Here is a 27,692-nt window from a genome sequence, read left to right as displayed (position 1 = left end):
GGAATGTTGTAGGGATAGGAGCAGGCAGCAAAATACAGACTAGAATGTATAACAGTTTTTTTCTTTATTGAACATTATGCAATCTCATTTGAACAAGTCCTATACTTCTGTGTTGTCTTATGGCAGTTTAATGTATTCATATCCTGAAATTCAAATAAGATCCCAAGCTTCTCGTTTTATTTTTTATTTTTTATTATAAATAGTAAATATTACTGCATTTGTACACAAGACATTTTACATTACAATCATTCTGTGCAGCCATAAAACAAAGGGTACTCAAAATAAAAAAAACGTTTTATTTCAGTTTCCTCCACCATTAAGACAAATGTACAATCTACTGTAGAGTGCTACATCTGAGACAAGAACTATACGTACTAAACACCAGCTAAGTGGTACAGAAGAATAAATAACACTGCAACTTAGTAGTTGCAGTCCTGTTTTTGTTTGCTGGTTTTATTTACACAGAAGTACTGACTGGGGTGATACACCACTTCATGAAAACAATTTGCCCTTCGTAGGTGTCCATGTCACAGAAAGAAAAAATCGTCAATCCTGTTTTTTTATTTTGCAAAGGAAAAACAATGCGTTAGCTGTTCCAGCACCTTACGTGTGTAAAAAACATCAGCGATTTACACAATAAATCAGAAGTGATTGCATCCTCCGGAGTTTGGAATACACACAACCAGACATGTCGAAGGTCCATTTTAATACAAAAATAAAGATGGTAATGTAAAAATACATTTTTGACACTATATAAGACGTATTCATAGGTCCACTTTTTTCTTTTAAAATTCTGAGGTACTTAATATTGCACTTAGGCAGTTTGTAATCCGCTATATACTGTACATTGGTCTTCCACATATTCTTTGAAAGTTTACTAGGACTGGTGGCGCACACAGGCAAATTCCAGTCCCCTCAATTTTTCAGAATGGTTGTAAGCTATTTAAATGTTGATTTCTACACCTTTCTTGTTCAGATCTAAACATTTTCTTTCTGGCTATCCCTTAACCTGTTGTCAAAAATGTCATTCTGACTGTTGTCTAAATTGTCATTATGACATTTCTTTTCATATTCAGGTCCTAATCGCTGATTGTTGTCAGTTTCCTGTTCACTCTCTCCTGACATTGCTTAGGATTTTCCAGCTCCTTGTAATTTCCACAAACCTTATGAAAATACTATATGCGTACAATGCTTGTATGCAAATTCCATTTATTTTCAGATAATGGTATTTTTGTTCTGCAAAGCGTGCACTTTCTGTGTCATGTTTGTAGTAGGCTCCTAGTGTACCTGACTTTACAAAGAGGTCTGAGATGAAGCTCAAAATCAAAAGGCTCTAGGCAAGTAAAATTTGATTGATTAATGTTTGATCACCCATTTCAAAGAAACCTTATACGTGTCCTTTAAAAAGATCAGATTTCTATCTGCAATGAATACAGATCCCATCCACCAAAATGACCATAAACCAAAGAAGTAGTGCTTACAACACAGAAGAAGGCTCTGTTAGAGTTCTGCTCATCCACACAGACTAGATCTCATGTTTTACTGTTCAGATAGACAGTTGCTCCTAGTTTAGCTGTCCAGACTCACTTCAGGATTGTCCCATGCCAAATTCCATCTGTGTTGCCTTGAAAGCAAAATAACTTGTTGGTGAAGTCTGTTTTTAATGGTCTTTCTGCCATTCATTAGAAATAAAATGCAGAATATATTTTTTTCTTCTTTTTTTGCATGAAACTGGCTTCATTTTCAAAGCATGATGTGAAATTAATGAGTCAGATGCCAGGTAATTTGAGAGGCAGTCCTTTTGGTCCTGATTATCTGAATAAACCCTTCTTGTAGCAGACTGGAGCACAACCCCCTTCCCAAGGTTTTGGAGCAAGGGAAATTTGAGGGTTAACTAGAAGCTTTCAGTAGACACTTCAGTTCATGCAATATCGGGCTTCAAATAATGAAAGGCACCTGTAAAATACAGAGAGAAAGGCTATTTCATAAATAAGGTTATGACAGCATCTCAGCAAGGGGTCGTGTCGATTCTAGTACATTTACGATATTGTCATATCTAATTGGAGCAAACCAAAGATTTAAAGCTAATGTTTATACTATTAGGACAAGCTTGACAATGCAACGTGAATCTGGGACAACAATCAATAATGAATCTTGAGTTGACCTTTGGTTGAAACACATGTTTTCAATATCGGCATGCCAGGGGTGATTTAATTTTTTACAAACCTTCACTTCTACATAAATGGCACGTGCATATCAGGTCTCAGCAATTAATAACATCAAGATGTTGTTGACAGCACATTAGACAATGATTATATATCCCACTCTGTCAAATGCTCTCCACAATATTTAATTTTTTGATAGCCAAGAATATATCCATTACTTATAGTTGTTTCTTGGCTAGATGATTGTGCCAAATCTTATAAAACAGACTCTACTTAGAAACTCAGACCAGATTAATACAGACACTGAATTTCCATGCACTGGTAAAAATTCTAATCTATAAAGTCCTAATTGCAAAGTAATGTTTTCAAATGGGGTTTTGCTGATATTCCAATGTCTGAGCTTTGATATAAACTTTATTGAAATTCAGCAACTTTGCCTGGGCTTATTTTATTTCTAAAATAACAAATATCAAGAACCGATATGTATGGACATTGAGGGCAGCTTTGGGTAAGTGGACAATCGTAATTATGTCACAGTAGGGCATTGAAAACAAGTCTGTCAAACCAAAAAAAATTATATATAATAAACACCTGTTTTGAATCATGTTTCAAATCCCTACTTCAAAAGATCATGGTTCAAAATAAATGTTATTTTTGAATTTTTACCCTTATATTAAGAAATTTGCATGAACCCAGGAACATTAAATACTTTCCTTTTACAGTCCATCCTAATGAATAACATATTTACACAAGGTTTCTGCTATGCACATGTAACACCTGATCTAGATGTATACACTGCAATCAGAAAAAAAAGGTTTTTCTTTGTATTTTAGACATTATGTTAATTTGTAAAGTTTATTTTTCCTATTTTTCCTTACAGTGTAAGTCCATTTTAATTGCTCCAATATCATTCTTTTCCAGTCCATAACAGTATTATGGCTTAGACTGAAATCATGCATTAGACTAAACACATTGTTAATAAGCAAAAGGGGTATTGACCTTACTTTGGCCGTATTGCCCATACTGATAGCTGGCAACTGGGTCCACGCTGTATCCTGATGAGCTGTAGGTTGGAGGACAGTATGACTGGGAGCTGGGAAGACTGTCCAGAGTCTTCATGTGGTCCAGTCTTTGACTACAGCTGGCAGACATTGCAGTGCTGGGCTCCAGCCCGCCAGTAAGAGGAGAGATGGCGTAGTCACTCTGGGGTTGATGAGGAACACCACCAGGGTTTAAAAGTCCCATTACCTACACAAGGACAGAAGAGAGAAAATACCTTTAACCGCCTGTCTACATATACACCAACAGCAAACAAATCGGAACATAAAGAGAAAAAAGTTCACTGAGCTGGTCCAAAGCCCTTCAAAACTCAGTGACTGCTTCTCCCACAACCAGCAGACACACATGACAAATATCAGTTCTAAAGGAAAAGCCATAATGCACTCACATGAGAGACAAACAAAAACAGCCATTTATTTCAAAAACTACCACACAAACGGGCAGCAGAGGAAAGATTCCCCACTATGACGGGACAAATGATTATTTTTTTCTGGTCACTCTTCTGCTGAGAAATTTTATTAGATGAAAGGTGGGAGAAAGCAAGTGAATGTTTACTAAAGTATATCCCTGTGTTTTCAATAAGGTGTTCTTGGGTTATTAAGTTGCACTGGCAATTTTCATTCATGATTCTTAGTTTTAATCTTAACAGGAAAACGTCTAACATTGTTTTCCTACTAAGTGATGCATTATATTTATATGTGTATGCAGTATAACTAAAATAAGTCAAATAAATCCCAGGTACAACTGAATGTATTTTTAATGTTTCATAATCACTGGATGAGGAAATGCTTTGTTTCCATTTAATTACAAAAAATCAAATGTTCCTTTCCAGCAATCATCAACCAAATGCTCTAATAAATAATGTTAGCAAATATCAAATCAATATCCATTTAAGTAAATGTTGAAAATAGAAATAAAACTGTGCAATTTGCTTTAGCAACACAAAATGTCACAAATTGTATAAACTTGTAGGACTCTCCTATCAGATCTCTAAAAATTTTGACTGCTTCACTCCAATAAAGGGTTACCATGAAAGATATATTATTAATAATAAAAACATATTCCATGAGGCTTTTGTGCTGATAAAACGTTTGTAAGGGATTGACCTGCAGTTGATTAGTGGCACGATAATCAAATTTAGGGAATTTTTGTTTGGCGCTTGGAGCAGGAAAGAGACCTCAGGCCATTGGTGTCAGTAAACAGACTTAAAATGACCCTCTCATGTACATAGAAATTCATTAAATTTATCTGCAAAAAAAATCTTCAGCACTGTACAGAGCATTTCTTTAAATCATGTTGTTTTTATAGAAATCACGGTGAACCTAAAACTACCAGTACCTTAAATGCATCAATTCCCACAAAACATACTTTCCTCTCTTAATACTTAATCAAAAGCAGGTACATCGAAATCACTGCTCTCTTGGTTTGCTTATAAGTGACATATTATTCTACGTTTATCCAGACACATGGTTTCAGTTAAATCATTTCCCAACCTAAGGACAGAGTGGCTAATGTTGTGTTTCTTGACGCAGTAAAATTTTCCTAAAAAATCGATCTGTGTTTGAAACTCACCACAGGTCCTCTATTAGAAAAGTAAAGTACTGCATTTGTAGACTGATGACAAACTTTTAAAAGCATTTTTTTCCCCTCAGCACAAGATATGTTTTGCTGTTAATGAGCCAACCATTATGAAAGAAAATGCAAAGAATGTAACGTGCTGGCAGCAGTATAGAGAGTGGGCAGGAGCTGACACAGAGAGAAAACAGTGATTTCCTAAGGATAGTTATTAAGTTTATACCATATTTTCAATGCAGAACACGTTGGGGTTTTTATTTTAATTGAAGCAAACCTAGGACAAGCGTGTCTGATAAGCAAACAAATAAATATAAAATAATCTTATAATGCCTGGGAAGGTTTATAATACTGTCTGGTCCTTCACAGGCATTGCAAGGGCCGTCCAGTAATGTGTGAGGTTAAAGCTTGCAGTCAGATTTTGATATCACACTGGCAGCTGGTTATGCAAGTTAAAGGATTCGCCAGAGGCTAGAGGAGGTGCTCCCACCTAGGAGCTGCAAGCTGACTGGGGATAATTTACAGAAGCTCTGTCAGATGAATCTTGACAAATGCCCCTGAAGAGGGCCATGTTGTGTTCCTTACAAATGTGAAACACATGTGGGTCAGGGACCCCATTCGTCAGAAAGAGAACAGAGTTAGGAGCAATTTGGAGGATGGCAGAGGGTTCCCTTTAACAGATCTTCTGGACAGTGTAAGAAAAACAGAACTTGATATAAACAAAACTACCAATGGCCCAGACAAATACAGTGTTACATCTCTCCAGTTTGGTTTCTCTATGAGATTATTAGCATAACAAGAAAACTAGCACCATGGAATAGCCACATGTATCACACGTCTGTGCTGGAACAGATGCAAGGTACGGTTAAGCTGTACAAGAGATGACTAAAGAGTGAGGACAACTACAAGCTTACGTAAACATGCAAACCTTTATAAAAATAAAGGGGCCAAAATGAATTGCTTCATAAATTGTGTTTCTTCCACAATATGACATATATCAAATCAAACTCTAGTTCTCAACAGGCAGGTCTCAAAAAATACAAGTATCTATAACATTTTAGTTACATTAGTATTAACAGTAACAGAGAAGGTAATCAGTGATTTTGTAAACTAATATGGATTATTTTGCAGGTTTAGGATCTGGATCAGTAGCTTTCTCATTAAAACATGTATTTATTTTTTTAATATACAAAGTGAGACACTTTGAATTTTTATAAAGATGAAAAACATTTAGAAATACTCGCTATCCTATCCAAAATGGAAATCAGCTCATTTAAATATATACTTTGAACAATAAAATGTTCCACACTGGGCATGGAACTGGGCATAAAATTAAACTGAACAAAATAAGTAATTTGCATAAATTACACACCCAATTATCATACATTTTTAAGGATAGCCTATTCAACAGCAATCACTTTAGCCCTAAACCTCTGCATAATTTTGAATCTACAATACAAATGTTCTGATCTGCCCAGTAGGATAGTTCTTCCCATTTAGAACCAGGAATGACTGCAGAAGTCCATCCATAAAGCAAAGGCATTTCTGTAGACAGCAAAAGGTGTTAATGGTAAAAGCAGAGCTGACAGATGACCCATCCTTCGCCTCAAAATTAGATCAGCAGACAACATCTTGTCAGACTCCTCCAAGTGTTTAATCTCAAGAAAACAAACAAGCCATTTTGTCTGTTCAAGCAATAGTTTAAAGGTTTGTAAAAACATGACCTGATCCCACTCAAGGAGGAAGACCACTGAAATGTTTGTGTTTTTGTGCACAGAAAAAAAAAAAGAAGTTGCAAACAATTGTAGTCAATTTGAGCTTTCTCCAATTTCAATCAAGGTAGCAATTTCTTCTAATAAGTATATACAGTATAAAAGATTTCATTAAATGTAACAAACTAATTAAGTGAACAAAAAAGCAATATTTTTTAGTTTGAAGTCAAGCATCTTCTTCTCTTTGTAGCCAAAATCAATCAACTTTCACTTTTTTATGGGGGACAAGTAAAAACAAATTACAGCCATTTTCTTTTACTGGAAGAATATGTCTTACTGACAATGTTTAAAACATAAAACATTCTGTGGAGTTATCACCACTGTGCAGAAACCAGAGATAGTACCTACAACATGAAACTTGCCAGCTTCGGAAAATGAAGAAAGCCCACCAACGAGAGCAGTTATTCTGGCCATCCTTTGTGCCATTAAAATCTCATTTTCTGCCTATTAAAATACCCCTTACTGTTTAGGTAGTGGTGATAGCCAATGATAAGTGTGTAATTGACTATAATTGTCTTTTCAGTTTTCATTTGTGTCATTCTCTGCTTGCCTCTGTATCCTCCAACAGAAAATACTTTTTAAGGGAATAAATAGAGCTGTAAGACATATTGCCCTTAACCCTTTATTAACTTGCGATTTTAATTATAGATTTTATTGACCTCTTGACATAGCTTAAAAGCAAACTGAAGATCTCTAAAAAAAACACCTGTGCCAAGTTCATGCCAACTTAAAAATGCTAATAGCGGCTATACAGTGTCATCTTCAAACATCTGCTGGGATTTGTGGAAATTAAGCTCCTGTTTCCAACATCACTCTTCAGGAAAATCATATATTTAATTTTCCTTATGCTAGCACTTCCTCGCAAATTCTGAATCTTTATCTCACAGAGAATGCAAGACACAGTATGTGCATGTTTTTTTTTTAATTAAATTTGTTTTTGTTTGGCCAGGAAGATATATACAATAATCCTCAAGCACAAAAGTAATAACAAAAATGGATCCTGGGAAAAAAAACCCTGATAGGAAAATTTCAATGCTTCTGACGAATACATATTTTTTTGTAAATGTAGCTATTTATCAGTTCTGCCATTTTATTTCTCAGAAATGAATACTGAGGAAATCGGAATGTAACAAGGTCTTTGTGGACATTAATGCAGTAGACTCGAATTTTAATATATTTCAACATGTCTAACAATATATACATACTGTTAAATATGTATTATTTAAATTAGTATTAGTAAGTTAATATTTATTATAAATACTTATAATAAATGAATAATACTGTTTATCCACTGGCAATTAATTGATTATTTAAGGAGAAGACAGGAAACTCAGGCCGAACGAATTTAGCAGAGAAATATGCCTCTTTAGAGCAAATACGTCGCTAAAGTCTGGTTGAATAAGATTTTTTAGCAAGTTCCTGAGACACTGAAGGAAAGAAAACCCACAGTGTGTCTGGGTCACATGAGCACTGATGAACCGAATGCTGTGGTCTGTCACTGGGCGACGCATGTAAGCGAATTAGCCCCAGGTGAAACAGCGCTGGAGTCTCCCAGACACAGTGAAAGTTCTGTTTGCAAGGAAAGGGCCTGACCTGAGGTGAAAGGCCATTGCTGATGGTGGGGTTCATGGGGTTGGAGGGTCCTGACGGAGTCACAAAGCTGTCTGTGTAGCCCGAGAAGCCATGGCGACTGGAGGGCAGGCAGTAGGCCGAGCTGCTCTCGGGGGCTGGGTTCAGGCTGCCCTGGTGAACGGAGGTGGGAGGCAGGGGCTGAGGCCTGTGCACAGTACTGCTCTGCTCAGACACTGCTGGAAACACACACATTGCAAACAAAATCAAGTTCAAAATACAGCCACCAGGAGAAGGATAATTCAATTAGAACATTCATTCATAGAAGTATTCAGGTGTGAACTTTCCTACTCAAACTAAACTCCAGGAGGTTCCAATATAGTCCACTTCCATTATTCTTATGAAGGTCCATGAATGATCTCATAAGAGAAACTGTTTCTCTGAAAAAGAATTTCACAGTTGCTGGCTATGCTGCTGTACGGAAAACACGCAAGACATTATACTGTAAAATAGTCGTGGTGTTTTCACATAGATAGCAAATGATCCAATAGGTCTGTCCTGGACAAACCAGGACAGTGCTCTCTCATTTTGTGCAACATTTTCTCTTCAAGTGATATAATGAAGCTGTAAACATCCATTACTGTTCTGGTATTTTTACAACGTGTTCCCTTGGCATCTAAATTAGTTCGTCCAAGTTTCTCAGAGTCCCAGAGTTTCAAAACGACCTACAGTAGCTGGTGTACCTTGTGAGATGGATGTAGGGGGATAGGGACTGTCGGACAGCTGGTAGGGTGGCAAGGTTGGCATTGTTGCTGGGGGGAAACCCCCAGGGATCAAGTGATTAAAAGCCATTAGCTGATTGGCTCCTGCTTGCTTCCGCCATCTTGCTCTTCTGTTACTGAACCACACCTAGCAAAACAGACAAGAGTCTCAGCGTCACGGACACCAGGTTCATAAGCACAAATAACACAGGACTAACAAGGTTTTAGTGTGTAGTTCTGACTTGATAGAAAAAACAAAGATATGTTCTTTGGATATTGTGACAGACCATTTTGAAAGCTAATGTCTTTAAGAATTTAAGTCTGTTTTGTATAACATGACAAAAAAAAACATGCCTTTATCTGGAAATTAACAAAAGGGTTATGTTCTTGATATGTTACTACTGTACTACTGTACATCTCAGCTCCTATCTGTTGGCATCCTAACAGCCAGGAAATGAAGAGATCACGAGTCAAATGATTGTATGCAACAATCTCTGTTACTTTAGGCTAATTAGATACAAATCTGTAAGGCTGTGTCTGGTAAGCATCAGCAATTATGTTACTGCTTTGTGAAATACATCACATGTCAAAAGCAAAATTACCTCAGGAGACAAGAAATCAAATTCTGTCTTTTGTATTGGCATTATCTGGACTTTAAAACACTTTATAAAACAGGAAATTTAAAAACAATGCTTTATATGCATGAGAACACTTCCAAGCTGAGTATATGATATATACTCTATAAATTAAATATATACAGTCAAGATGTAATCATTAACTCTTTCTGAAGGTTTGTTGAGATGCAGCTCTTTGGGCCTGTTGTATTTGTGACTGATTCACTGGTATTTGGTGCCTCATGCTGGGCTCAGTAAAATATCCATATGTTAGTTGTTGTGGAGAATTTTCTAGGCAGCACATCAGAGCCAGGCTGTGGGAGATGATAGGACTCATGGGAGCAGAAGAGGCTGGGAGGAATGCAGGGAAGTCACAGGGTTAAAGCTACACTATGGCAGCTGTTTTGTTAATGGGGCTGCTGCTTCTACTAACAATATGGGTCACAAGCTCAGCAAAATAAAAGCATCTTAAACCTTTACCCTGAGCACCTAAACCAAGCTTCATGTCATATGTAATGTACCTGGATCACATGTACTAAAGGTATTCACCACACTTTTAACTCAAATCATCATGTTTGATGGGAAATAATGATCATGCTGAATTGGACATTTGAAATTGGCCTGTCCGAAAGTAGTTTCTGGTAATATTTTAGCTACAGAGCATCAGACAATTTTAGCCAATTAGATATGCATCCATATTGACATAATTAAACTGTTGTTTTTACCAATTGCATTTTCTCTTAGTAAGAAAGGAAAAATTAAGAAAGTTTTTACTTTGTTACTAAACGCTGACTTTATGCAGTATAATAAACTTCTAATAAACTCCAAAAGAGTGCTGTGCTATATATCCAGTTATAAAATCAAACAATATCACAGCACATTTACACTTTTTACAAAAGTAACATAAAAATTGTAATTCAAACATCGTAAGTAAATATAAATGCAATGTATATTTCTTATCCAAGTCAGGCGGCATTTGTGGAAAATCCACAGTAAATCTGTAATTAAGTGATACTTCTACTGACACATTTTCCAAAGCCTTGACACTCCGCAAATTAATTGAGTAGACAAATTGGGTTTCAGAGCAGTGGGTACTACTCGTGACCTTTTCATACCGTTTTCATTTTCTCACATACGCTCGAGCATAAATACATGTTGTTGAACGAAAAAGGAAGCATAAACCCCAATCTCGACGGGATTAGGAAGGCCCCCTAATTAATTGTCCTTCCTCTGTGCCCCCGAGGGAGGACGGGAAAACTAACCTGCACCCGTGCCTCCGTGAGCTTTGCTCTTTGGGCCAGCTCTTCCCGCGTGTAGATGTCGGGGTAGTGGGTTCTCTCGAACGCCCGCTCCAGTTCCTCCAGCTGCTCAGCCGTGAAGGTGGTTCGGCTCCGCCGCTGCTTTCGTTTAAGAGGCAAGTCGGGCTCAGACTCCACTTCCGAACCTTCGTCCGAGTGGCTCGCTGCCCGGGGAAATGATTATTTCAATGTTAATTTTAACGAGAGTGGAGAGCATCCCTCAGTTTGTTGCAGCAAAAGCTCCTGCTTCCGACCTAGAACGCAGTTCGAAAAGCCTTGGGGCTCTTAGACGTAACAGGTGTATATTCTAAGGCTCTTCTGATTTTCTTTGGATTTTTTTTTTGTGACAAAACCCAAGGTTATCAAGAAGTAACAAGCGCCTCTCCCATAGATCCCTAGTGTCACTTTGTGTGTCACTAGAAGAACAATAAAAAGGCCAGCTTTGATATTTCTTTTTGGGTGCGTTCTGCACATTGGTTGTTTAATAACCAAGCCTTTTAGCGATCATGTTGAGATTAATTAGCATAGTTAAATCTCACTTCACGAGGCGATTATGAATTGAACGTAATGTCTCTGACGTCCCCACATTCCGTAGTAAAACTGAATTTCTTTTCACCAGAAACAAGCTTCATTTATTTTAAATTAACCCTCGTATCTTCCCGGCGAAACATTCTCACCTATTTCCATTTGGTTTTATGCAATTATTATTAAAAAGCTACTGGGGCAGTAAAGGTGAATAGATAATAGAACAATTACATTAAATAAAAGTTGCACTGTCTGTCTACTAGAGGTTGAATTATTTTTTTTAATCTCTAATAGAAAAAAAAAGAAAAACCAAACATTGACGGGTGAATGAATTTGCCTTTACTCCCCTTTCACTGTTTACATTGAGTGACCTCCTCTGGGGGTGTATTACTACATATCATGTGTGCAAACAAAGTCCAATTGTAATTGAATATTCCTTGCTTTTAAATAATCCCCTGAACATGATTCTGAGGCATTCGTGTGTGATTGCGGAGACAAAGCAAACACAAAGGACTAATTTTGATCCAGCCAGAGGAGACAGTCTTATACAATTGTATCCATCCTACAAATTCAATTTTGCTCAAGCTGAGTGAACTTTTAAAAACCTCCTTGCAGGTGCATACTAATCTATTTGCTCAGATTTACGTGGGAGAAAAAACAAGGCCCTTTTGGAGGTAATTCAGCAGAAGAGTGCATGAATTGGCTTCCCTAAGCTGTTCGCTCAGAACTGGTACCAAAGCAGGAGACTAAGTCTATTAAAAAATGATTAGGGAACCACAGCCTGCATGACTGGCATCTATTGTCTATGCACTTGAGCTTGCATTTTCACTGCCGTAACTTCTATTGCAAACTACATGTCAGACACAATTTTTCCATTTTTTTTCCAATTCCTGTACCCATACACATACCTATAGTTTTATTGAAAGATCCAAAACTTAATAACATCTCCTATAGGTTTTCAGAGAAGCTGCAATAGAATCTTAAACTATGAGTCATTCGGCAACAATTGCATTGCGTGATTAATAAATGCAAATAAAAGACAAGCAATGCACTTCTTTTCTTACTTGGTAAATCTAGGATTATCTGTCTGTACTACCGGGGGACGTAAAGCTGTGCTCTTTGTTTTCTATAAAACAGAAATACTCTACATGAAAGTTTTCTTAAGTAATAAACAAGAATAAAGCAGTCAGAACAGTTTCATCTTTTTCATCGTCACTCATTTTTATTTCTTTTTTTGACATGTGCTAGGTTTAAACTCCCAGGAAATCCCAGAGTTTCGCCCAGAGTTCATTACAAATATTGGGATTTATTCCTTATTTTAAATTTGGAAACTTTAATGGTACTTCTTTCAATAGTAGCATACATTTTAACATAGTCGTTAATCTGATTCCAACGTTGTGTGATGTTATGAGAACTCGGCTATAAAATGTGAACAACTTTGCAAACGTCATTCCATGATACTTTTACTGGGAAGAATCCAGTCATTTTTACCATGAGATTTTCATTGCCGTAGGTGAAAATGACTGATATCCACTCGCAGAAGAATAAAAAAACAAGGTAACGAGGCAATAATGCTGACCAGGATGTCAAATCATCCTGCAGGAATGAAAAAGAAATGAAAAGAGGGCATGGAAAATCAGGAACCGCAGCAACAGATAGCTCCAGAACAAATTTTAATTAAAAAAAAGAATTACTGAATTGGGAATCCCTCTTTGTACTCGACCCCTGGTGACCTCAGGAAATGCTTTTCCTAGTTAACGCTGTGGGTTATGAGCATTTTGGGCTGATTTCATAGGGATTTGGACAGAGGGAATTCTATAATTTTCACAGACTCCAGCAGTATTCTTTATTACATTACGACCGGGGATGGGAAGGAGTGAAACTGCTGAACAGCTAACTTATTAACCAAATTCATTTGTAACAAGATATGTTATGCAGGCTTAAGAACCATAAGATAAAGTCCAAAACTGCAACAAGTCTCTGTGAAGCTTATTAACTCTCATGTGTGATTCTGGAACTCTTATTTTTAATAAAACAAACTATTCTTTTGTTATGATTGGGAAAAAAACAACTGAAAATGAAGATGATGAACCTTATCATCCCTCAGCCCTCAAACAAACCTGTTTTTCTTTGTTCCCTTTGAAGCTGTGTTAAAAAAAAAGCTAAGCGCCTTTTGTAAAAAAATCGAAAACAAAATACCCCCGCTGAAAAAAAAGCAAATGTCCGAGTTTTGACTGGCAACAGCCGGGCAACTTCCCTGTTTTGCGAAAGCACAAACAGTAAGAAAAAAAATAGAATTAAGAAAAACAAGCCCTGTAAACTGAAAAAGATCCTGAACTACTGTATCATGTTTACTGGCTTGCAGGCCAGGCAGGGTTTTAAGTAACTCTGATACTCCATCATGGACTCAGAGTTAATGGCAAATGACACTTTACTTTTGTGATCCTTGGGATTTTTTTGTTGACTTATTTGGCTGCCTTTGTTGAGCTCTAAGAAGCAGCCTGTGGCTCAAGCCTATTCTGCCAATTTGCACGCTCCATCTGTGGTATCCATCAACAGGGCCTTTGCCCGCATTCAGGGCTCTGACACCTGCCTGGTAGGGTGCTGGAGACACAAAGAAGGCTGGAGTGGAGAAGCTGGGGGCTGGGGATGGACGCACAGCGGGGGTTAATCCAACCTTCCTTGTATGCAGAGCCTGGGATCACCTGAAACTCTTCCCCCCACACTCCTCTGTATATTCAACCAGGAGCCCGGCCCGACACCGGCATTGTCGAAGGACAAAAATGGTTGGGAAGAAATTGCAGGCCCGAACGAAAAACGGGAGGTGTTTTCAACCGTCCGGAGGGGGGGGGTGGGGGGTGGGGGGGGGAACAGAAAACCGACAAAGTCAAAAGCAGCCCGGTTCGGAACGCCCGACAAGAAAACAGTGATTGAGAAATACGTGTACCGTTTATTTTTTCAATGGGGATTGTGTGGGAATAGCTCAACCCTCACATTAAGTGGTGATAGAGCACAGCATGCCTGGGATCACGCCTGAAACAGCACCAGTCCGAGAGGACAGTTGCAAAGTGAGCGTGTCCGAGCTGGAGTCCCCTTACTCCTGCGTACCTGAGGCGGGGAAGTCTGCTCTGTACCCCCTGCTTGCTTCCACAGCAGAGCAGCGTCTTTTCACATGCCCTTCCCCCTGGGCATCTTTGTCTCTCTGCGAGGGGCCACTAACAGGAAAGCCCTTGCTCTGACAGCTCTCTGCCTACCAAAATGGTGCAAATAAACTCTGACACTCTACAACTCCCCACGCGCGCCTTCCAACCGGTGAGGACTAATGATTTAATAAGCCTCTTGCTAGCGGCACAAAGCAGGGCCTTGGTGTCAGGAGGGAAAGGAAAAGTGCTACACTGTTTTTTTCTTAAATCACCCCCCCCAAAAAAAATGCTTGTTACATGTGACACAAGCTATGCAGAGGAAAAGTCCACAGTCAAAACCTGTGGAAATCTGTGAACTGCACCAAAAGAAATAAAACTGTGGTACTCTCTAAAGAAAACGCAGAATAACAGTGTTATATTAAAGTGGTAAACATGTAAAACTTTAAAATTCACGGCACTGCATCCATTTTTTTTATTTTTACAGTTTGAAAAAAAATCCAAAACGTATTTTTGGTTGCCTTTTTCACATCAAAATGGGCTAACTAAAGAACAAAGCCTCCTTGTATATTTAAATAAAATGTATTGATTTTCTACCCATTCAGCAGGAGAAAAGGATCTGCTTAGTTTGAAGTTTAGCCAGATTAATAGAAACATGTATATTTACATTCCAAATTAATTAAATGTAATTATATGTGTATGTAGATTTAAAATACAGCATAAGCAACTAAGTAGATCAGACTTTTAGATACTTTTCAGACACTCCCTAAACATTTTATTTAACCAATGAAAGGTATTTATATACGTTTAAGTTCACCATTCATATGCCAGTCACATAGACCCCCTGTTAGCGGCAGATGTTAACACAACAAAAGACTAAAACATTTTACAGACAAACGGCTGTGAAAAAATAAATACAAAATAGGTAATGCCTTTATAAACAGAGAACTAAACTAAAAACTGGGGCCTGCTAACCACCAAAAAGCCTACCCTATAATCTTATTCAGGTATGTCCACACAGAAATGCTGTCTTCTAATTCACAATTCATTACAATATAAGGTTCCACACAGTCTTTTAAATAATTGTGCTAGGGTACAGACTGAGCATTCCTCAAAGAGTTTTGTGGACTTCATGAAACTTTTTAAGGGAACTAAATATCTTTACTTTAATGGAATATCTCTTGCAAGAAAAGGGAAAATAACCATGGAGGCTTCTTTGCTTAGACTCAGAGGAGTATACGAAGTCCAGTATGGGCCATATGTGCACCAATTACAGCCCTTATCAAAGAATTGCCATTCCTTCCTTTGGGAGCTGTTAATGAACTGGGTAATTGAGCTGCTGACATGTGTTACCCAAACAAAACAAAAGGAAGAAGAGACAAATGAACAATTTATTTGCGCAGGGAGCAGTTCGTCTTTTCAGGGAATAGGGGACTAAGTGACTGACTGAATGCATAAAACAGTACATTGAAGCCAAGCAGATGCATGTAGAATAATAGTTAACTGACAGCTTATGGCCCATCTGTGCCTAACATTTTGTTAAAAGGAACTCACTTGACTTGCTAAGGAGCCAAATCATACAGCTGCCCGTGTGTGAGTGCTAAGTTAAAGGAATAAATCATTACCTAATCTAGCTCATACTTCGCATGACAAAAAGCCATAAACAGTTACACTGGGACATTATGTCAGCACAGCATGACATAGTTATTATTCATTTATAATGTGGATGTGACGGTTTCATTTTATTCTGTAATATGCACCACGCAAAGCGAAATACAATGGCACACAGCACATGCAGAGAGAGATGATACAGTGTTTACAGCCAATTGGTGGATGTAACTGCATTCTCTGTGGGTGTAGAATGTGGAAGATAAGGTGTTGTTTTAGGCAAGCTCACTACTAACCAAATTACCAAAATTTTAAGTGCTATGTACAATTCAGGAATTTGAACAGTCATTAGGGTCACTAAAGCTATATATTTTTAGTGTAGATAATTGCAGCGCTTACAAACTACAGAATACACTTTCACTTCAAAAGCAGTTCTTCAGTTTCTCAACTGTGTAAACAAGGATGGAATCTTGTTCAGAGTTTTTCACTCTATGATCCTAAACAACTTCTGCTACTTTACCATCATCCCCTGCCAACTGTTTTTTTCTGTTTTGTTGCTTTATTCTTTTCTGATAACGTTTTGTAGAATATTACAGAGACTAGCTACAGCGCAAAAAGATACAGGCATGTGCATTTCACATTGTAATATATGTTTGTGTTTGTTTTTACAGAAAAACATGAAAAATAATTAACTTTTTTTGTTGATAGTGCTACTAGTTCTATTTCCATAACGGAGAAAATAAATGAAAAAAACGCTAAGAACTAACAACCAGATACAGCATAGGCCATAATTATCCACTTAGTCTATTCTCCTGTCTGTTGTTATTGTCACTGCTCTTTGTTTTGTCTTAACTTTGAGGCCCTGATATTGTGTTTTGTCTCTAATGCTTTAAAACTTCCAAATGAACTTGGATTAATGAGAGAATTTGTGTTTAATCTCAAGATATAGTATGGTTTTGAATTATTGTCACAGAATTCTCAGCTTTACAAGCCAGACATTCAGAATTATAATATGTTTCAATGAAAGAAGAAAAAAAATGGCTTTACAGAAAGTTAGTCTACACTCAATGGGGGACATTAGAAATAACCTATTCTTTCTCAATTATATTATTCACACTTGCATTTGGAATGCTTTGCAAAGCACAGAATTAGAAATTGAAATTAGCAGGCCAATTCTATTCTGCTAGGGAAAAACGAGAAAGTGCATTAGGCTCAACAAGTTATTTTAAATCTCTTTGTGTGCAAATCTGCTCAATTTGAAAACGTTATCTGACTGTTGAACACAAAACAGCATAACAAGGCTTAAATTAGTTTCAGTCAGTCAATAGCTGTGAAATCAAATATTAAATTTGTTTTTTGAAGTTTTGAGATTAAATGGATACATATTTTATGTATTGTAAGCCATTGTGTTTCCTCCTTGAAGACCAAGGCTTGATACCTGTCAATTTTAACTAAATATAATTTTAACCCCATTTTTTTAAAGGCTGGTCTGTTGACAGACACTGACCTAATGTTAAACTCTGACCTGCAGGAGTCTCGGCATTAACACTTTGTTCTTAGCTCACTGGTGTATAAGAGCTCCACTGCCTGACCCCACACTTTCCACACAATGTCAGCCACTAAAGTACCACTGACAAGGAGGTTTTCAAAGCTTTTAATTGACTTAGAGCAACATTTGCTTCCCTTCATTCTTGAACGGTGTTTCTTAAAGTGTAAAAGCTCAAATCCCACAAAGATACAATGCATGTTTGTATTGTCATTTACACGTTGTTTTGGAAAGGTGGTAAGGATTCATGTGAAGTACGAAGAAGTAGAGAAAGTTCAGAGCTGCCACAAGAAACATTGAAAAATGTTCTATTTTGTTTTAAGAAGGGTGGCTGTCCAAATGTTTCCTAATGTGCATTTAGCATGAGCATGCCTTTCAGTATCTGTTGTCCTAGCAGTTCAAATTCCTAATCAATTTTTCCATCTCATTTGATATTTAACCTTTAGAAGTATACATATTTATTACTTTTTCAACTTAATAAAATGCACTGATCCATGACTCTGCCTCTTAAAACACCTCTTCATTTTCAGGGAACTTATGTCTTCAAAGATTTGGCCACATCGGTATTTAAGAAAACAGTATATTTCTGTGGGAGTGTGGTTCCAGAAATATACGGAAACATATTGAAAATGCTCCTTCATTTAGAGTATGTCTGAAACAGATCAGACGCACTCCACATTTTCTTTTATTCATGTCTTATTTTTTCCGGGAAATCAAACTTGGCTTTGTAGAAGATTAAAGAGTACTGATGAATAACAGAAGGTGAATCCCAGTTGCACATAGTAGCACGATCTGAAACATGAGCAAGACTGTTTTCTCATCACTGATGATAGTTAGAATCTAGCCTACCAAGCTGTATGCTTGTTTTATTACTGACTGATTTTTGTTCAAAGAACAACAAAATACCATCACGTCCTATGGCTATGTTTCCCAGGGTAATTAGATAACACAGCAGATTGTTAGTCGAATGCTGTTCAAGTTAAGTGATTGACAAGCCTCTGTCTGGCTGCTCAATTAACTATTTCATTTTGTTGCTTTTTTGCAGTTTAGCTTGGCTAATACTTGCAACAAATAGAAAGTGTTTCTATAGAAGCTATTCTCCTTGACCTTCGCTTGCCCATTTTCTTTCAGTCACTTCAAACTGTCTTAAATGGGCTCTGTTGAATACACCGAGTCCAACAGGACTCCAGGTTCATCCCAGTCCGTGCCCTGAATTCCTCACTTCAAAGATGGGCCGCATTCATTAATTGCCCTTTGAATTAATATCAGAGGGTCACAATGCAAGTGCCAAAAGAGAAAGAGGCTTTAATGAAGCATAGAGCCACCATTCATTTGCAGATAAGCATGTTTTTATGGTTGGATGGTCACTATGTGGAAAGCCTCAAGAAGAAGAGGAGGAAGAGGATGAAGAGGACGGAGACAGTGAAGGCGATAAAGAAGAACGATATGGCACAGAGAAGAAATAAGCAGTCTTGGCATCCTGGTACACTGAGTCCCATCCTTAGCAAAAATTTCACAGTGTGTGTAATGTGTGGCTCACATATGTCACGAGTAATAATATTTGTTCCATTTTTGTTTGGAACTTGACGCAGACTTTGGAGAAAAAAAACTACATTTTTTTCGATATACAGTAAATTTCCCTTGTTCTTCACAGTTCGTGTTTCCCAATCTATTCATAACAAGCAAGCAGTCTGTGTGACTCTGTGTCATGCAGATTTGGACCCTACATTGAATTGAAAGGCAGTAAAAAAGATTAGATGTGAAACTTTAAACAGTAGTCATACAGCTAAAAGCTCCCTAAAAATGAAGAACATATTCTTCATTCTTCTCTAAACCGCACGCCCATTTTTAAAATGCTTAAACTTTGGAAAACAACACAGTAGGACAAGATGTGAGAGCAAAGGAAGGTTACTGCAGTTACCCAGGCTTACCCTGTATCCCCAATTACTTCACACAGTTTAAGTTTCGGAACTTGTGCGAGTGTTAAGTCCTTCAAACTCAAAGTTTACATCCCCACTTCCTAAGGGCTCACGTTTAAACAAATGTTTTTAATTTACAAATTAAACATGTCGAAAGTGAAAAGTCCCCCTCCTCACTGGCATCGCTCCAGTGTATCGAGATTAAATTCTATTGAGAACAGTACTGGCTAAATCCTGGAGAGCCAGTTACTCACTTTATTTACACAAACAAAGTCCCTCTCAGTTTCTTTGATAAAGGCAGCTAAATCTTTTTGCTCTTTCATGTTTTGTCAGCACTTGATTCCTTTTGTCCTCTGGCTATTTGCCTGGCTGTGGACAATGAAGCAGGAAGAATAGAAGCAGATTGTTGGAATGGTCCTCAATAAACCTAATTATGACATGTTGACTGCACTCACCATGACATATTTGAGCGATCCAGGCTTATTCAATTAGCCTTTCCAGGATCCCTTTCAAAAATAAAGTTATCCCTTTGACTGTTTGTATTTCTGAAAGGTATTTTTGTTCAGTATAAATGGAAATCCCCAAGACTAGGCTCGCTTTCCTCTGTAACCCGGGCTAATTTTAATTAACTAAATGAGGTTAAAATGAGATAAGCATTTTTTTTTTGCAAGACCCAGAATAAAATGAAGTGGGAGTGGTGATCTATGAATTGCTGTTTTCCACTCTGTATTTAACTTACCACATAAAAGTGTGGGATCTTACAGAAAATAGGAAATATAGCCAATTTGCTTCTGTTTGCATACAACTGCTGTCTTTTCAAACTGTCAGAAGCGGAGCCTTGCCTGAATAAATATATGTTAGTTGTACAGTAAATGCTTTAGTGCTCCTACTGAATTTTCTGTCAGTCTCAAACTGTATTGCACGTCTCGTAATGTATAGGCTGATCCAAAGCTTGCATTGTCAGAGCTGATAGGGGCAGCAGTGTTCCTTACAAGCATTATGGTTTCTAAACCCATGACGATATGTAACTTGAGACTTGTTCCCAGTTTAAATTTGGCCTAAAAAGTTAAAAAAAAAAACAACACCACCTCTTTAAAACCGATGTCTTTCACAAATGAAGTACAGCAATATGTCTGTAATGGCTCTCGGGCAACACAGCACAGGGGTATCAGAACCTAGGACCATTTTCCCAGACAAATAAATCTAAATGATTTGCCTTTGATCTCAGTACTTAAGGGGATCTAACAATAGTTGCTAACCAACAAGGGGCAGGAGTACTGGCCCTTCTGCGCACAACAATGGCCTCAGCAAACAACTACTTAATCAATATTTGGCCAAAGATACTGAAAACTTCCTTTTCAGATTTTAATTCTAAGTTGTAAAACAACAGCAGGATAATCCATAGGCGTAAAACCCAAAATTCAATAGGACTACCTCTTTACTGTCCAACAAGTTGTATAATCTATGGCTATTAAGACTTCCATTAGGAAAGCTTTTTGGCATAAATAGTCACACTGGGTAAAATATTTAACCTTAAACTGACACTACACTAACAATCCTCTTTTAAAAGCAAGAAGTTAAACCTTTGCAAATCCTGTTCCTTTAAATGAGGTCATGGTGAGAAATTAACACTAGAAGAACCTTAGAAAGATTTACATGGATTGGTTTTTCCTATAAACCATGCCAGCTGTCCAACTACAATATATGAACTTTATTTTACAAGTCTGGAATTGTATTCCATTTGAAGGTTCAGTTGCACCAGCTAGTATTGTCCACAATCATAGTGTTACAATAAATCTAGTAATAATGAAACACAAATACCCAGCGATTCGCTGTAGAAACCACTGAATCCCAGAACCAACATTATAAGCAGTTATTTTATTATTTATGGTTACAGTAGCACTTGAATTCGAAATAAAGCTGGTAGCCTGCAGGTTACACGCAACTCCTCCCATCAGATTGTCTTCTATGAAGATGCTTTTGGGATTTGATTTATTGCGGCCTGTTAAGCACAATTTGCTCCCAAATTAACAGGAGACCTGTTTGCTGCTATGGCTCATTTCCCTCCGCTGTTTTACTGCTCTACCCGTGAGAATCCTGCAGTCAAGCGACGGTTAACTACAGTCGAGTCTTCCAATTGACCAACGCGCAGTGTCTGGGCTGCTGTAGGCCTGTATATTTCCATCTATACTTTGGCTAAATGCGTGTTTTCTGTGATGTAAAACCTCTATAATTCATACAAGCAATCAATTACGCGAAATCGATAAGTACAGCTGTAGTTTGCACCTCTTATGTTTTACATCCTACAGCTGCCCGTTTGTGCAGATAACGTAATATACGAATAATTGTTATTGCGGTTGGGTCTTTACTCCTGGTTTTATTTCCTTGCAGCCCACAGTTTGATCCCTGCTCAAGTTCTATCAAGAACAGATCACACTAACCTTTGCCCCTCCCGGACCCTGTCATGACACTTCAAAGTCAGCGCAACAAGTCGCTAATTGTAAATTAACATCTAAATATTTAATCTTGAGTTCGCCTGTCGCGTGTCTAAACTACAGTAATCAGCTGTCTTTAATTCCATTACAGCATAAAGAAAAAAAATGATTTAAAAAAATGACAAACAGGAAAAGCCGGCAAGCATTTGTCCCACTCGAGTGAACCGCTTCCCTTTGTTCAGACTCCTGAAACGGGTACAGAAATTTCACGAATGTGCGCCCCAGGCGAAGGGGGCGGGTTTGGTCTGAGATGAAAGTGAGAAGAAATAAAAGAGTCGATTTAATCTGCTTGAAGAGATTTTCGGTTCGGGGGTGAGTTTGATGGGTGAATATTGTAGCAGTGCGCATGACTAGGGCGACTCCATTGTGACCACACCTCAGGGCCCAGTTCCCCTCTCTGGGGAAACATTGGTGTCTATTCAAGAGAGGACTCTTTAATACACTCTCCAAATCATTAAATGTCACACAGCTCAGCAACAGAAACATTTAGAAGACCCAATTAATGTTAAAGAGGGCCAGAAGAGGGTATTACGGAATTAATACAGCTAATCCTTAACGGACAAGTTCTTATATTAGCCGATATTATAAGTAATAACGAGTGGTGGGCTATTATTATTATTATTATTATTATTATTATTATTATTATTATTATTATTATTATAGTTGTTGTTGCTGCTGCTGTGGAGTTTTTTTAGATTCCGATATATAATCTAAAAGACTTTAGTACAGGCTACATTGTGTTTGTTACAGCCTTAGCCTTTTATTTTTGTGGGGGACACTTTCCTCAGTTCCATAATAAATCCAGTACTAGAAGGGCTTTTGGTCTCTTTGTTCATAATTTATTTTCCATTTCTCGGACCTTTGGTAGTAATAGTACCTAACATGTCTGATACAACATCTAGCATGTAGTTCATATTTCCGAATTTGTGGTTTTAGGCTATATGCATGTTCATCTCTCATTTTGCAAACATTTTCAAGAAGCGCAACAGGTCTTTATAAAAGCTGACAAATGCTGTTTCAAACATGTTAAATTAACAATGGGGTGCGCATGAAATGGGATGCTTCTGCTTCTGCTTTTTAAAGAATGGTTTCAATTGTGCCTTTGAATGGCAGTCGGCATCTTTAGACGACCTAAAAGACTCCAAAAGAAACATTTTGTAGGTGAAAACGGCCATTTTTCCACGGTGGAGAGTCCATAAAACTGCTAGGAGCTGCAGCTATTGGAGATCACTGAATAATTCATCCCTCATTGCAAGCTCATAATGTCTTTTCTCAGCCCTTTGTTGGCCTGCTTTCTCTTCTTTTCTCTCTGAATTATAAAAAGGTTGCCTTCTTTTGTACTGGCCAAGCTGCTGCGAGCCCGGGCTTTGTCACCGAAAAGCTGAAGTGTGAGTTTCAATGGACTCTCTCTCCTTTGTTTTCCAAGTTCATCTCCAAGTGTTGATTGTGTACTGAAGGCCGGCTTTGTAAAAGATGGAACAGTTGTACAAATGTTTGATCAGCTCATTTGGGACTTTTTGTCTCCTCCCTGGCCCGTTTGCAGAAATATTTAAGTACAGTAGCCGCTAAAGCCAACAACCAGAAAATTATTAGTGGGTTCAACCGACTGAATCCTTCGCGTTTTTTTTTTAACCAGAACATCCATTAGACTTTAGACTAGGCTCTGGATCGCAAATTACAAGCGCGTTCTTTTGCAGTAAGGTCGAGTCCGCGATATTTCTGATACCTTGACACTGTATCAATATGGACAAGCAGTCGATTTGATTTTTAAAGCGCCCGCCCTCGAGTTGACGACCGTTCTTTTAAAAATCCCAGCTTTTTTTGAATCATCAGATATACGAAGCATTCAAAATATACCTACATGAATACTGCCAAACGACACGAAGAAAGACAAATGAAACACTCCTTGACTTCGAACGGACGATCATTCCTAGGACTTTTTCCTAACTTTTTTTAACAACCGCAAGATAAAAAAAAATGATTGGGAGACCCACTCTTATTAAATGACACCTGATCACTCTGTAATGTACAAACCAATAAGTTAAGCAGGGAAAAAAAAACCATTATCACTGCGTTCGTTTTTTTTTTTTTGGTATCGAAAAGATATCCGAGTCTACGCAAACGAAATCGGTAAAATTAACAATTTTACTTCTGATGTTTATATAGGATGTTAGTATTGTCTCTCAGTAGTTTTTGTTTTCGTTTCGATACGCATCACACGCAGTCACTTTCTAAATGACTGCCGTGTTATCATTCCATGGCTGGTGTCCCGGCCTAACACACGCGTGAAGGCATCAACAGGTTTCGAGGCCGATAACAGTTTATCCATTACGGGAGTGCTTTGATGTCGCCTCTATCACCTCTTGTTTAAATTACTCTCAACACTTACTGAAAACATTTACCACCTGACATGACAAGCTCTCAAAACACAACGGTAGGAAACTTCCCACACACTGCACTGAAACGCAAGTGCCTTCTAATTCGATTTTGTTTCTGGGCTACATTACAATTACATTTTATTTTTAAACCCCACAAAGACATTGATAATATCGATCGTGCTCTCACGTATTACATTATTGCGCCGAATGTTAAAATATTTTTTCGAAGCATACATAAGACCTGCTTGTGACAAAATAAATATCCACAATAACTTCCTTACATTAGTATACACCAGATTAACTACTTTTATTAACAGCAGGCTAGCTACATTTACTGAGATACTACTTTAATCACTAGATATCCCTTTTTATTTCTCAAAATAAAAGACACAACTTACATCTATCTCCAAGGATCCCATCGATACTGTGTTTCGTTTTCTTTTCATTTTCTTCAAACTCTTTTCTTTCGATTTCATCATCATCGTCTTCATCTTCACCCTTGCCTCCAAATTTACTCCTCATAATTCGACTAATTGAGCTCACTTAAACAAGTAAAAAGTAACGAATTAAAATTAATAAAATATATTCCAAGCCATAATGCAATTGATTGCAATTTTATATAGAGTAAAATGTTAATTACAATAAAAATAATACATTTTCACATAAAACAATCCTACGTACATCCATACACCTAATATGCTCCTGTTTCAATATTATACAGGTGTGGAAAAAACCCCACACAGGAAAATTTAACAAAAAACAAACGGTTAAAAAAACACCTGTTATATGCGGTTTAGGAATTTTGGATTTCTATCTAGGCGTATACATATACATTTGGATTTCAAATTAAATGTAGCAAAAGTACAGTGTAAAACGGAAGTTTTCAAATGAAAAGACTTAACAACTAAATGAAAATTCGAGATACTTTTGATTTTATTTCTTGTAACTATAAATACATGTTTTGCCTTAGCAAAAAACAATATCCACTGACTGTGTGTCTATCCAAAATAACGAAACAAGAATTAAGTGAGTTTGCATTGAAAACATTTCTTGAAATACCTGAGGGGACAGTATTTCGGTCACAAATTCCATCCTTCAGTAATTTATCACGTATTTCCCAACTAAACATCCCAGGATTGTCTCTCTTATATTCCTCAATTTTCTTCTCCACGTCTGGCGTTGTCACCTGCTTTAAGTGATAAGAATTTACAATAATAACAATTCTAACAATAATGAAGAGCTATTGATTGTATCGATTGCAACACTTGTCGCGCATTGCATGGAACATTGATGTGTTCACGTGCTGATTATTAATACTTTTTAATTTATTAATTCACGCATTAATACCCTGTGGAAGAGTACACTTTGCAGAAAAAATATGATCTCTCCATTATATATGCATACAGTTTGCATCAGACAAAATAATTTCCACTCTTGATGCACTTTAAAAGAATACAAGTTTTTTTGTAGTGCATTACTTTCGGGAACACATATCAATACCGACATATATATATTATTGTAGGTATGAATTTATATTATGCATTTCCACACAAAAAAAAACTGTAAACACTGTCACATTGTGAAGTGCCATTTAGATGAGTTTTAAAACTTGAAATCATGGAGTTAGTTCGAAGACGGAAATTGATGACGTGAGATGCCTCAAACGTTGATATAACGGCGTTAACATTTTAAAGGACTCTTAAAAGAAATGTCTGGATATCACGATTTCTATATTCTGCTCTACTTAGAAAAAACGTCTTCCTGCCTCACCTTGGGCTTGCTTCCGCCGATAGCTCCGGGTCGGATAGAACCTGTCTCTTGATACCTGCATAGGATCTTTGACACACAGCCGTGGGACACTCTGAGCTGGCGTGAGATGACACAGGGCCTTATACCGTGATGAGCCATTTCCACAATTTTGTGCCTGATATGATTTGGTAAAGGTCTGCCGTTTATGAAAACTCCACCAAGCTGATTTACTCTTCCTTGACCTAAAGGGGTAGAAACTTAATAAAGAAATAAAAGTGATAACGGCTGTCAATTCTTCTAGATCGGTATAACCATTTCCATTTGTTAACATTGTTAATTTAAAACGTTACATTTTAACTGCTTTCGGTTGTTGGCTTTAGCCTATCAAGGCATGAGATCTGCTATTTCAAAAGACATTTAGAAATAAATTTGTAATACGTTTAATACGTATGGATTAAATCCGAGCCAGTATTAGTTAATTGTGGCAACACTTGCTTCTAAATTACTGATGTATAATATTTTGATTTAACATATTTGAAAACATCTCACATTTAACAAACGAACGTCCAATTTGTGGAACGAATTTAAATTGAATGGACAAAACAAGACAACATTTTTAAAACACGTGTTTTTTTGTGTGTTGTTAAAACAAATACTGTAGTATCAGAAATTGGCAGTTTTCTTAAACATAGCAATAATTTATAAGTTCTCAGAAAACGATGCATTTGTGCTGTCCACTGTGTCTTTTCTTATTGTTTTTATAACATGTGCATTGTCCTGTAACGGCATGTAATTATTAATAACAACAACAACAACAACAACAATAATAATAATAATAATAATAATAATAATAATAATAATAATAATACAGTTGGGATTCTGCAACCCTTTGAAAATGTCAATTTACCTTCAAGTGGAAATCCGCTACGCGGGTAATTCTGCCCAGGCGAGGGTCTCATCATCCTTGGCACTGCCCCAGCTATCGCTGTCATGTCTTTGCGCACTTCGATAAACTTGTGACCTTGCGTTTAAGGTGTGGAAGCAGAAAACGCAGTAATGTTTCTTTTTTCTCTCTCTCTTTAAAAAGTATCTGTAGTCCAGGCTGCAATCGTTTCGCTCTTATGAAGCTACGAGACGCTTCCTTCTGTGCCAAATGATGTAATATCCCCCCCCCCACCCCCGCACAAAAAAAACTTTGGCAAAAGTAAAAATTCCCGACAAGTTTACCAAGTGCGGTGCTCCGCGGTCCTGAAGATCTAACAGGGTTAGATCTGTCACTAGATGAAGAACTTCATATACTAGTGGCGTTGTTGTTGACACAGATCGAGGGAATGGTTCTATGGGCAATAGTGAAACATTTAATAGTTGTTGCACCCCTTGCTCCATCAGGTTTTTCTCGCCTCTGATTGGCTAAAAGAAGGAATGTCCCGGTTAGAGAAAGTGCAGCGTGATTGGTGGATGTGTCAACTTTCTTCTTCCATGACTCGGTTTCAGAGTCCTGAGCATATTGTAGTCACAGTGC

The 27,692-nt window shown here is 37.5% G+C and overlaps 1 protein-coding gene across 8 annotated transcripts; it reads right to left on the bottom strand.

Moving 5' to 3' along the window:
• Positions 1 to 174: 174 nt before the first annotated feature.
• pax3b (paired box 3b) lies at positions 175 to 27,508 on the bottom strand. 8 transcript variants are annotated; one of them, XM_015360923.2, is made up of 10 exons: positions 27,398 to 27,502; positions 27,078 to 27,191; positions 26,192 to 26,427; positions 25,481 to 25,610; positions 24,820 to 24,963; positions 10,775 to 10,974; positions 8,881 to 9,046; positions 8,162 to 8,376; positions 3,170 to 3,413; positions 175 to 1,956 (listed from the first exon to the last, which is right to left on the bottom strand). In XM_015360923.2, exons 2-10 carry the CDS (start codon positions 27,160 to 27,162, stop codon positions 1,922 to 1,924), a joined length of 1,455 nt encoding a protein of 484 aa, XP_015216409.1. In that variant the 5' UTR covers positions 27,163 to 27,191; positions 27,398 to 27,502; the 3' UTR covers positions 175 to 1,921. The 8 variants fall into 8 exon arrangements, with proteins under 8 accessions (XP_015216409.1, XP_006637649.1, XP_006637647.1 ...); XM_006637586.3 differs by having other exon boundaries at positions 3,165 to 3,413; positions 27,078 to 27,508; XM_006637584.3 differs by having other exon boundaries at positions 27,078 to 27,508.
• Between the last annotated feature and the right edge of the window lie 184 nt (positions 27,509 to 27,692).

This window comes from Lepisosteus oculatus, chromosome 13 (genome assembly GCF_040954835.1).
Source record: "Lepisosteus oculatus isolate fLepOcu1 chromosome 13, fLepOcu1.hap2, whole genome shotgun sequence".
Classification (NCBI taxonomy): Eukaryota; Metazoa; Chordata; class Actinopteri; order Semionotiformes; family Lepisosteidae; genus Lepisosteus; species Lepisosteus oculatus.
This window is presented reverse-complemented; position numbering and strand designations above follow the sequence as displayed.